The sequence below is a fragment of the Gobio gobio genome (assembly GCF_949357685.1).
Source record: "Gobio gobio genome assembly, chromosome: 2".
In the NCBI taxonomy this organism is placed as follows: domain Eukaryota; kingdom Metazoa; phylum Chordata; class Actinopteri; order Cypriniformes; family Gobionidae; genus Gobio; species Gobio gobio.
In genome coordinates this window covers 50,676,284-50,689,004 of record NC_137098.1, presented here as the reverse complement: position 1 = coordinate 50,689,004, position 12,721 = coordinate 50,676,284, and the positions used below count along the sequence as shown (strand labels likewise).

At 37.9% G+C, this 12,721-nt stretch overlaps 1 protein-coding gene across 4 annotated transcripts in view; it reads left to right on the top strand.

Annotated features, from left to right (window-relative positions):
* The window catches only part of plekha7b (pleckstrin homology domain containing, family A member 7b), a 139,404-nt gene that overhangs the window by 101,949 nt on the left and 24,734 nt on the right, over positions 1-12,721 (top strand). For 2 of the 4 annotated variants that reach the window (XM_079810525.1, XM_079810526.1), the window contains 8 exons: positions 709-1,243; positions 3,918-4,001; positions 4,249-4,374; positions 5,329-5,382; positions 7,793-7,861; positions 8,674-8,754; positions 9,480-9,629; positions 9,797-9,898. In XM_079810525.1, coding sequence (XP_079666651.1) covers positions 709-1,243; positions 3,918-4,001; positions 4,249-4,374; positions 5,329-5,382; positions 7,793-7,861; positions 8,674-8,754; positions 9,480-9,629; positions 9,797-9,898 — 1,201 coding nt within the window. The remainder of the gene's footprint in view (positions 1-708; positions 1,244-3,917; positions 4,002-4,248; positions 4,375-5,328; positions 5,383-7,792; positions 7,862-8,673; positions 8,755-9,479; positions 9,630-9,796; positions 9,899-12,721) is intronic. The other 2 variants (XM_079810527.1, XM_079810528.1) reach the window with 1 other exon arrangement.

The window sequence follows — 12,721 nt, the reverse complement described above, 5'->3', positions numbered from 1 at the left end:
ATATCCATATGGTTTCTTTCTTATAAAGGAGCTCCCTCTAGTGGTTGTGATTAAAAACACACTGAATATTAAAGGGAATGTTTTGTGTTCAAAAGTTCTAGCAACAGCATTCTGGTTACTATGGTAAAAACTCCTTCCTAAGTTGTCAAAAAACAAAAATTACATTATTGCACTTACAATAAGAGCCAGTCTCTACAATAAACTTAAAAAAAATTAATATAATAATAATTTAATTTGTTGCTTAAAATTAAATTACATTTACATTATTACACTTACAATAAGAACTAACCTCTAGAACACGTTAAAAAAACTCTTCGTATCAAACAGAATTTTCCCTAAAGTTTTTTTTTTTCACTGAAATTTATATCAGCAGCATATATTAAATATCAAATTTAGCAAATATTAGATATCTATAACATATTAAAGTATGTTCTTTTTTGTGTTATAAATAAGAATAATATTAGGAAGAATAATACAAATTATATAATCAAATATTAGATAATAAAATATTAAAACATTTATTATTATTATTACTAATAATTTAATTTGCAGATAAAAGTGTTTCTCAGCTCAGAATAAAAACTTTTTAGGGAAAAGAAAAAATATTATGAATGTTTTTAATATAAATATTGTGTACGTATTGCATATGTATGCTAATTGACAGGGAGAAGGGCAGCAATATTAACAGTAAAAAACTTAAAATTTCAGCCATCCCACTGCTGAGTACACCCTACCCAGACGGACACCTCCTCTCCAGCCTAAGTCCGTCATGATGGAGACGTACCAGTCGTTGCCAAAGACCACTCGCCACCACTCCGGAGGCAGTTCCCCCCCAGTGTCCCGCAACCTGCCTAGTGACTACAAGTATGCCCATGACCGCCTTAGTCACTTTCGGATGTCCACTGATGAGCGGATGGCCACTAAAGAAGGCATGGTGTGGCAGCTGTACGAGTGGCAGCAGCGCCAACAGTTCCGCCACGGAAGCCCCACAGCGCCAATCTACACCGGGCCTGACTACATGGACACGTCTGGCTTCAGGGTTACTCTAGAAATGCCACGATCCATATCTGTGCCCCCATCACCATGTGACATGACCCCACCCGGGCACCCTTCCAAGTCCTTGTCCCCACGCAGGCCCCACACGCCTGCCGACAGAGTGACGGTGCGTCCCCTGGATGATTTTGCCACCGTGGACACACCCATTTTGGGTTCTCCCAGAGGAATATGTTCCCAGATCTCAAAGGTAGGGAACGTAGAGCAGTTCACATAATCTCACAATTTTTAATTAGTTGTGGCAAGTTCTTCTCTTTGTTCAGACCACAGGAGTCTTGACCACCAAAGGCGTGAAGGGTTATGGGAAAACTGATTTTCCCTCTACTCAGGCTTTGATTTGGACTTTGAGACAGGATTCACACAGTCGTCACTCAGGGTTTGACTCCCAGGTGCAGAGGGTGTGTCTAAAGAGAGCGTTTTTGTTTATGTGTGTCGCTGAAGTTGCTTGTGTGACAAATAGTAGCATCTGCTGGCAACACCCCTCACATGAGAGCGCCGCTCCCAGCGCCACATTCACACGCGACTGCAGTCACAGGAACCTCTGTGCCTCTTACAAGTTAACATACTGTCACTGCCATTTCTGCTCTGCATACGCTGGGACTTGTGTGAACTCACTAATTACATGCCTCCAACTGAAAGATTCACAGAAGCTGTCAGAAAACAGATAGAAAGAAAAACACAGCTTCAGTCAATTCTCAGGGATACCACAAAGATCTGAAAATCTGAGACTACTAGTGAAAATGCTTTCATTATTGTTTCATTACTGGATATATTATCGGCATAACAGTTGACGTAACAATTATCAGCATAAATTAAGTGGGGAAATTAACATTTAATTTTGTTTGTAAGCTGCACAAACTCCACAGGTTTGTTTAAAACCCAATGACCATGTTCTCCAGCATGATTTGAGAATTATTCAAAGATTTGTTTTTTGACTTAGAAAATTATGAAGAGAAATTTAAGATTTGTCATATTATTGCTTTAAATATTCAAATTTAAATTAAAAAGTCTGTTTATTTTCACTACACTTTCACTACTGTTCAAAAGTTTGGTGTCAGTAATTTGTATTATTTTTATTTTATTCGGCAAGGATGCATTAAACTTATCTTAAACGAAGACATAAATAATATTACTAAAGATATATATATTTTTTTTAAATAAATGCTATTCTTTCTAACATTCTATTTGTCAAAGAATCCTGAAAATAAATGATGGTTTTGACTAAATTAAAGCAGCTCTTTTCAACATTGATAATAAGATATTTTTTCTTATCAGCATATTAGAATGATTTCTGAAGGATCATGTGACACTGCAGACTGGAATATTGGCTTCTGACAATTCAGCTTTGCCATCACAAGAATAAATTATACTTTAAAATATATTAAAGTAGAAAACAGTTATCTTCAATTATAATAATATTTGACAATATTACTGTTTTTGATAAAATAAATGAGAGACTCATTTCAAACTTTTGAATAGTAGTGTACATAAAATTATACATACAATTTAATAGAGAACGTGATTATTTAAATATTTAAATCTCTTTTTTGCCTTCACAAGTTTAAATAGTTCTGTTTAAATAGTTTTTTTTTCAAGTATTTGAGAACAATCTTCTTTTTTTTTGTGAAAGTACAGATATTGTAATCTCTCAATGAATATGGAGGAATGAATACTGCATGTGTGAAAAGTAGTTTTAGATTTTTTTGATTGAGTGTTTTATTTGAACATGTAAAAAAAAAGAAAAAAAAAAGAATAAGATTAAGAATAAAAGGAAGAGAATATGTATGTACCTAAATCATCCATTCCTACATACTTACAATATAATTAAAAATACCAAATACAAAAGAACATACACTTCTCTATACACACTTCCAAAATTATTATAAAGAATTAAGTACTTCAAATAGAAAAAACAAAACAATTTCCCATGTTCAAAAAGGAGTAGGAAGAAGTTCAAAAAACTTTTCTAGTCCCTTATCTTTATTTTTCCCTTAATTAACACAAATAGAATCGTTGCTTTACATATTTACATAAACATGCAACCTACTTCCAGTGCTTATATTCACATATTACACAGATGCATACATTCATAACTAAAGTACGTATACACATTTCCATCATCTTCTTTTCCATTTATCGCCATTTATACATATTATCTATATTACAGATAAACTACACACTACTCTGCTGTCACTGCTTGAGTTGTGATGTCAACTCCCCAGCTGCGGAAGCCTGTCTATAGATGCATCTTAAACGCTAAAGTGTGTTTCGTAGAGTGCTTTATGGACCTCCATGGTGGGTCACTAGAATGTGTTTAGATGATCAGATTCGCCAAAGGCTAAGCAAAGCGCTCAATAAACCGCCTCAGCAATGGTCTCTTTCTTCTGATCTTGTATTTAAATAAAAAACCTATTATACAGCAAAAATGCAGTGCCGTGGGATTCGCATTGGAAGAGTCTACAGTGCTACTCTGCTGGTAGCAAACAAATGTTATTTTAAGAAAGCAGGTTGGAGATAATTTATGTGTAGTTAATTAAATCTCTTGTTGTTTGTGTCCTTTTGAGGTGCTATGATGGGCTTAGATGAAGAATTTTGTATGTTAAGCAAAACTGTCAAACCCTCGAAGCCCTGTGGCACATTTGAAATCAAGCACACACTTTCTTAGCTAAAATAAACAGATAAATGAGTAAAATGTGTTCTGCTGAGCCCTAGTTTTGCTAAACTTTGAAACTGACTTTTACTTGACTTCAAAAATGTACAGTATCTGTAAACAAAACTAAAAAAAGAGAATTTTAGAATAGTAGTGAGAGGACTGTGAATATCTTCATTTTCATTATCAACACCACCATTTTGTGTCTTTGCAGACCTCGCAAATAGAAAGGAGATCCATGCCAACAATGGGCTACATCACACACACAGTCAGTGCACCAAGTCTGCATGGAAAAACGGTAAGACTTTTTTTTCAGATGAACTATCTAGGAACCGTAGGGAAACAGAAGATCTGCTTGGTAGATTACATTTCAGCCACGAGGAGCGTTTAGCTTTCTAGTTTTGAGAAAGTGATCTGAGACATGTCGTTAAAGCCTGGCAGTTACAGTTCGCCACTCCTATTGGCCAAATTTCGCATCATCTTACCGCCGCCCTGGTGGTCACCTCCTGAAGTGCTTTCTCTCCCGTCTCCCCGCTGTCCTGCAGCCGGAGGAGTTGACCCTGCTGCTCATCCAGCTCAGGAGACACCGGGCCAAGATAGCCAGCGTGCACAGCGACACATTCACACACCTGCAGAACCAGCACAACGGCCTCTCAGGCCCCAGTTTGCAGGTTAGAGGGTCACATTTCCCCCTCAACCCACCCTGAGCATATCATGCCCCCCTTTCCCTAACCCCCATTCTGTGCCCATCTTTACAGTCGTGCGCTGTTGGTTCTAGTTGTGATTGCGTTGGTTTGGTGTTAGCTCTCCGTTAGCATGGAGTCTGTGGTAGAACGTTACAGCTTGGGCTTCGCAATTTGACGTAACAGCCTGTTTTGTGTTTTTGAAGAACCTTACCTCTGCATTTTGCTTTTTTGGACTTTTTTGTAGTTTCTTCCTCTCTTGTATTTTGGATCCTCAGATTGCTTCACGGATGTTAACAGCATGTTGCTTGTTGACTTGCCTGCATTCACATGATTGAATGTTGCCATGAACAAGAAACATCTCTAGTTTACTTGTGTATATGAAATTGTAGATATGAAATGTGTCAAAAAGGTACTCCAACATTAGTATAATCATTTGGTAGAACAGACAAAAGCTGTGTCCCATTCCCCTCTCAATCTCTGTCGGTTACAGGGTTGCACATTAAAACTTAACAAGTGTTCTACAACATTTGCAGCATTATTGTAAAATGCTTCATTGTATACCGATTTATGCACTCTGTGTAAAAGGGGTTCATTTCATATTTTCTTAAATCACATTATTGCAAAAAATCATGCTCTGAGTAAGTATAGACCTTTAGAGTGAAGAAGCAAATCATTATTTTTCAATTAACTTGTGACACCTTCAACAGTGCATCAGTCTGAGTTCAAATTGGAGATAATAAAATTGTAAGTAACTATTTTGCTTGTTGTCAATAAGAACTAAAAATAAAAAAGGTCAATCACCCATAACATGCACTTGTACAATGTTTTATGATGTACCAGCGTTTAGATTTACAGTGTCCATGAAAATCAGTCTCACTCTTGAATGCTGTACTCTCAGCCATGAGTCATGTGACCTCTTTCTTCATTTCCCACTTAAAGGCAGATGACACTTACATCCAGCTGAAGAAGGACCTGGAGTACCTAGACCTGAAGGTGGGCTTAAGTGGATCTGCCTTCACCTTCTTCCTCTGCCCATCTTCTCCCTCTCTCCTCAAGGCATAAATTCTTCCTGATTTATTCCCCCTCCTTATTCTCTGTAACAGCTGCTCTGCTCTCTAACCCTGAAGGATGTGTAGAGTGAATTTTGAAACCGATGATTAAATTTACATCAGTCAATATTCACTGAGAGCAATGTGTAATTTTAGGCTTTTACTGCTAAAAATCAGATTTTATGCTGCAATTTAGCAATAAAAGTCTTGGAGGATGCATGGATGTGGTGACTAGTGATGTCTGCGAATGTTAAGAGTCCAGGAGGAGAGTTTGACAATTGAAGGTCAGATGGACGCTAGAATCTGATTCTGAATTGTCATTCCTACTGGATGTGCAGTGGCATCCGTTGCATTTAGGGCTGCACGATATTGAAGAAAAACGTGATATATGGTAACTTGTTAAAGGGTAAGTTCACCCAAAAATGATTAATTAATTACTTGCCCTCATGTCGTTCCAAACATGTTAGACCTTCGTTCATCTTTGGAACACAAATGAAGATATTTTTGATGAAATCGAGAGCTTTCAATCTGACCCCTCATAGATTGTAATATAATTGCCACTTTCAAGGCCCAGAAAGGTAGTAAAGACATTGTTGAAATAGTCCATGTGACTACAGTGGTTCAACCTTATTTTTATGAAGCAACGAGAATACTTTTTGTGCAACAAACAAAATAAGGACTTTATTCAACCATTTCTCTTCCGTGTCAGTCTCTGACGTTGTAAACAGTGCAGTGCAGTATTGGCCGACTCCTGTGTCAGCACCACACACATGCGTCATGGTGTTCACGTGAACAGCTTCCGGCAGGCCACCTTCCGTATTCAACTTATGAAGAAAGTGTAACGCCTCTTGCTGTTCAAAACGCTTACGCTACGTCCGACGTCATCATTGCGCCAGTTATGCTTTTTCTGTAAGTTGAATACGGAAGGCGGTCCGCCGGAAGCTGGATATTTTACTTTATAATGTGTTAAATATGGATATTTTTCTTTTTTCTTCTTAAAACCCATCGATTCGCTTCAGAAGGCCTTTATTAACCCCCCAGAGCCGTGTGGATTAATTTTATAATGGATGGATGCATTTTTTGGGGGGGCTTCAAATTTTTGGCTGCTATTCACTGCCATTATAAGGCTCGGAAGAGCCAGGACATTTTTTAATATAACTCCGATTGTATTCGTGTGAAAGAAGAATGTCATATACACCTAGGATGGCTTGAGGGTGAGTAAATCGTGGGGTCATTTTCATTTTTGGGGGAACTATCCCTTTAAATTAAGCCATTGCAACATGCATATCACAATTTTAACATTTGCTGTATTTTGATAAATCAATATAAAATCAATATATTGTGCAGCCCTAGTAGCCTTCATAGCTCTTATATAGTTTCTCCGCTTTTGTCACAAACTTTATGGTCACCGGCTTCCGGTCCTCTTTGATGTGGAGTGCATTACTTGCTTTAATTAATCATTCATATTTCAAATGTATATTTCCAATGTATGCCTAAATATATACCTACAGTTCACAGAAACCCTTTTTATTTTCATTTCAAACAGATGAAAAGTATTGAGCCTCTCATCTATTCGGTACACAGTGCGTTCTGTTTGTATGTAAGGATGGTGTGTGCACAAAATGTGAGCACTTCATGCCTTCACCTGCTGCAGTGATGTAATCCCCCCCTGGACCATTATCGTTGTGTGTCATACTCATACTCATATGCATGTGCTATTTTGACAGCAAAAAACATTTTCAAGGACGTCCAAGGTTGTTCTTTTGGTAAAATATCAATACTGCTCTGATGAGGGATTTTCATAGAGATTGCATTGTAATTGTGACCATTATGTGAAGGCTTTGCTAATTATTTCAGTGCAAACATTAAGCATCAAGGACTTATTCTAGAATCTAGAGTTTGAGGTTTTCTGTTAATGAGTGAATGTTTGCAGACAGCTGCTCTTACTTATGCAGTATCCTTTAGCTAACCCTTGTTTATCACTAAATGATTCACTCCCACATGGGTTCATGTCAAGTTCACTGCCGATGAAAGTATTGATACTTTGCCAAAGAAAGAGCAGCGCTTTGGGTGGATCGTTGCGGCTATCCCCAAATACCCCAGTTGCTATTTGTTCGTAAACACATCTCTGAGCTTCCAAAAACAGTGTTGGTTTGTTTTGTTATGCTTTTCGTTTCGTTCATCATCTTTTAGTTTGCCAAAGCACAGCAAGTTTACATGATTTCAGCAACCTTTTGTCAATAGAATGTGTAGTCTTGTTGGTTGCTTGATCGATGAAACCTTACAGCCTCATAGTCTTGATGTTGATACTAATGTTTTTGCAAGCGTATGAGCTTTTTGCATTTTGTCAACAGGTAACTGGACGCGACTCTCTTAAAGATCGACCACCTCGGCCTGTTAAAATAGCTGAAAGTGACATAGATGTAAGTTCTCTTCTCTCTTTATTAATGCCCACTTTCTGTCATTCTCCCTTTTTGCTTTTCACAAAAGCTGTTTCTCGAGTCTGAATTTGTGTGAGTAAACGCAGGCATTGGAACAAGGCGGCAGTACGCACTGTGGAGAGAAGCAAGCTCTCTCTGTGTCAAGAAGAAATTGAAATTATTGACGAGGGCTTTTTATATTCAATGCTCAATTTAAAGGGAAAAATACATGCAATGGGAGTTTTATACTTTGGGCTGGTAAATTTTTCAGTTAGATTTTTTTGTATTCCGACTGTTTTTCAGTTGATTGGAGGTAAATAATCTGGAAGTCCTGGCTTTTCATCATTAACATTGTTTCAGTTTAACAATTTATACAAATTTTGTTTGCGGATTTATCTATGTGATGAATATTTAATGTTGTTAAAACAACAATATATGGCTGTAAAATAATAACAGCTTAATAATTAATCGGAGGGAATGATAAACAGAGTGGAGAATAAACAGGCAGTGTGAAGAAGACTGTAAACAAGACACTTCTGCAGCTTCCGTCTCTCTCGCACACGTACCCTGTAACCCATTTTTCACTGAGAAAATGCTGTTTGTTTCTGCGAATAATGACACCAAAATTGTCTTGGGTGCATGGAGTTTATGCTAATGAATATCTTCAATAGTGGCAAATGTTGAATATGGAATAGTGGAAGAATGTATTCCGTCGGCCCTCTGTTTGATATGTTTGTATACTTTAATGGATTCAGTTCAGTCATGCCTTCTGTTTGGTGACCATGTTTTATTGCTGCTTGTGATTGTCTCCCCAGGTAAAGCTTAGTAGGTTATGCGAGCAAGACAAGATCCTACAGGAGCTGGAGGCCAGGATACGCACACTCAAAGAAGATAAGGTGCTTTGTGTTTTTTCCTATCTAAATTCCATATTTTAAACCATATATTGAATAGTGTATCAACTGAATGCTAAAAAGTCGTCAGTTTTCAGTGGGGCTGCACGATTATGACGGAAATCATAATTGTCATTTTATGTCAACTACTGTTCAAAAGTTTGGGGCCAGATTTTGTTTTAAGTAATTCATACTTTTATTCAGCAAGGATGCATTAAATTCATCTTAAGCGACAGTAAAGACATTTATAATATTACAAAATAATGTTACAAAAGTTAGATATTTCTATGCTGTTCTTTTGAACTTATTCATCAAAGAATCCTGGGAAAAAGTGTTGTGTTTCCATGAATATATTAAACAATATTGAGCGTAAGTGACTTCTTTGGAAAACATTTAAAAAAAAAAATCTAACAGACCCCCAAAGCAATTGTTGATCTTGAAGGTCTATTTTTACTTGATCTAACCCTTTAAAATGACTTTTGCTGTTGTAACCTAATGTAGTCAGATTGATTCAGCCATATTAAATAACCAGTTTTAGATTTAATTTGAGATTTTACTACATTAACAAATATCAAAACAGCATTTCATTAGGTCAAAATTTGCTTCATCACAGAGGAAAACTATAATTGTGCAGCCCTAGTGTCCAACCTGATCTCTCGGGTCCCTAGTGCTAGTTCTTTTTCTTTCTAACTTCTTTATCTAAATCCTCTTCTGTTTCTCACCTTATCTAGGACAAGCTTGAGTCAGTTCTGGATGTTTCCCATCAGCAGATGGAACAGTACCAGGACCAGCCCGCCCATGCAGAGAAGATCGCCTATCAACAAAAGCTGTTACGGGAGGATGTGGTCCACATCAGGGCGGAAATCTCACAGGTGTCCACGGTGAGGACACATACCTGTGTCCATAAACTGACAGAGGACTCAAGAATATCAATGCAATACTAATAACATATTAAGCTATTATGCTGAGACTGAAGATAATTCAGTGCAATACTAATATCAGCTCATTGCATTAGTATTGAGGCTTGCTTTTGTTCTGTGTTAAACAGGAGATGGAGAACGCTTGGGCAGAGTACAACCACTTGGAGAGAGATGTGGACCGACTGCGCTCAGCCCTTCAAGACCAGATGACCCACAGTGCTCTCTCTCAGGTCAGACTCAGAGGAAAATGACACCAAGCTGTTTTAACTGTTTTCAAAATGTAAATGCAGGACAGAGGTCTTTCTTTACTCAAACTCAAAATTATATTCCAGCTTTTATCCGTTTAATGCAGGCTTCCAAACTAAAGTATCAATACTGTTTGAGCAGCAGAGTGTATCAAAAGATGTTAAACCGTGTCAGCCTCCTTTTCTATTCAGCATGCACCTCTCAGTCCGGTAATTGATAGAGAAAGAACAAAGTGATGAAAGAGATATGGAGCTCTCGGAGCCGGAGTGAAGATCTAATGTCAGTTTTTGATCAGCGTGAGAACAAGGCATACAGTGTCTAAGATTATTGATTTCTCAAGTGTTTGTGTGAGAGCGCACACAGACACAGTCAATAAAATATGGCTTGTTCTGAAAATACAAATAAGAGAAAATCCTATCCTTTCTTCAGTGCCCATTTGAGCTCTAAATTTGCCTCTTAGAAAATCAAAGACAAGCCTCAGGGTCGTCATATTTTTTAACAGTGATCACAGCGGTAAGAAAGTTCTATTCTATTTTTTAGCTGTTGGTAAATTTTTATTTTTCTATGTTTCTGTTGAATATATTATATATTATATATATATCTATGTCTATTTAGATTAAAGGGGTCATGAAATGAGAAATCAACTTTCCCTTGAGCTTTTGATATATAAAAGGTCATGGTAATATAAGAATATCCTGTAAGTTTCAGAGCTGAAAACTTCCTTGTTAGTCAAAGAAAAGCTTTTATAGACACCAGGCCCAGCAAACGATCAATCTCAGAATGTGCCAGGCTATGACGTCAGAGTGTAGTGAAGCACCGCCTCAACAGAAGAAGAACAGCCCCGCCCACCGACTCGTGCCACTGACATGGCATAGGCCTACATAGAGCTAAACAGCATCGAATTTCTAAGCAGTAAACATACCACTTAAAGCAGCACTAGGTAACTTTTCAACCTTTATAATATATTTTCAAACCTCTTGTGATGATACATCGACTTACAATAGGTTGAATGACACGTCTGCCATAGCCTGACGGGGTCTGTATCGTTTTTAATCGTACTTTTAAACTTCGGGTTTCGGGTAGTAACCCGAGAAAAAAAAGAACTACAAAATTCGACTGCTTTAAGGCATATACGTCACTTCCACCACCGGGTGCGAGCCAAACTATCATTTGTTTGCCAAATGTTATAATCATGGCCGAAGCAGCACAGAAAAATAAGAAAGCAAAGGTTTTGTCGGAGGAAAGCAAAAAGAGGAAACGAGAAAGTGATCGGATTAAAGGCAGGACGAGGATCAACATTGGGCCAGCGTTTGCTCGTTGGCGAGCTGAAGGAGGAGGGGCTACATTCTTGCAAGTAAATACGTAAGACGTACAAAATCATATTTTAGGATACCTAACATGTCTGTGATATTGGTTTATTTGTCTTGCCTCAAGCTATAATGCAAATCGATTTTTCAAATTTGCAGATTCATCTAGGGTAGCTTGATATTATAATATTGACGATATATGGTTATTACCTACCACTCAAACATTGAATTGAAGTATCACATAGATTCTGTAAAACAGTAACCAATAGACTTGGCTACTATAATGACGCTGGCTTGTAAACGTGAGCATCACGATCATTTGGCGTTTGAAAAAAATAAAACCCATGAAATTATATTCATATGACATGCTGACACATATGCCACTGTACCTGGGATAAAGACATTTCACACGCGACGCAAGCAGAACACCTGCATGTGAACTCCATAGACAGGTGAACTCCTCCTGCAGTGTTCAGGGCTATCATTGTTGTCATGTCAACAAATGCACGTGCGATGCATCCACTGATGTAGAATGACAGTTTACGACAGTAGTAGAGGACAATACTGTTTCCCAACTGTAGGGGGAGCCAGAGAGCAAAAACTACCTAGTGCTGCTTTAAAGCTTCATTCGGATTCCAATATTATGAATGCATGGATGAACTTTATTTTTAATGAATATCCAGCTCACGTAGGGAAGACATTGCGCGTCTGTTCCTTCATTTAACCACGGATTCGTTTGTAAACAAGACACTGGATTTGCAGACAGGATGAGATCACATGAATGAATGAATCAACACACTAATGTGAGTAAAAAATGTTGATAGTATTGTATTGTTAAGGATCGTTTGATTATGTGTACGTGTCTAACAGAACACACCGTAGCATTCTGTGAAAGGCTGGAGAATCCTTTATTTGTGTTGTTGTTGGTTCATTGCGATTTGGGATCAGACTCAGACATGTATGGGCCATGTCCAGGGTTCGCAATGCACAACGTCCCAGGGCTATGTGTTTTTCAGACGGGCTACAAAACGTAAGCCCGGCCTGCCGACGGGCTATCTTAAATAGTGAAATAACATTCCTTTCTTTATGTGTGTTCACTCTCTTGACTTGATATTTGAAGGGCGCGCGCACGTGTGTACGGTTCGCAGTTATATTCACCAGTCGCGCGGGCCAAGTAATAAAAAAATAACATTCCAATCAATCGCGGGTGTATGAGAGATAAATCATTGTGTTTGTTTGATAAAGGCATTTTGCGAGCCCTGTGGGAGATTCCGGTTGCATTTTCCCCACACGCTTTCAAAACAATTCCCACATGTGCTTGCAGGGGAGACGAAGCTCATTAAATATGCAAGTTCCAATCCAATCCTAGCTGTGGGCGTTTACTTCCAAGTCTTCAGTGCGGCACGCCCATAAAAATTTACAATTTTATTCAGTTTATTCTGTTTAATCATTGGACTGTTTTATTTCATCCAAAATGATTAAACTCTGTGCTACTATGCA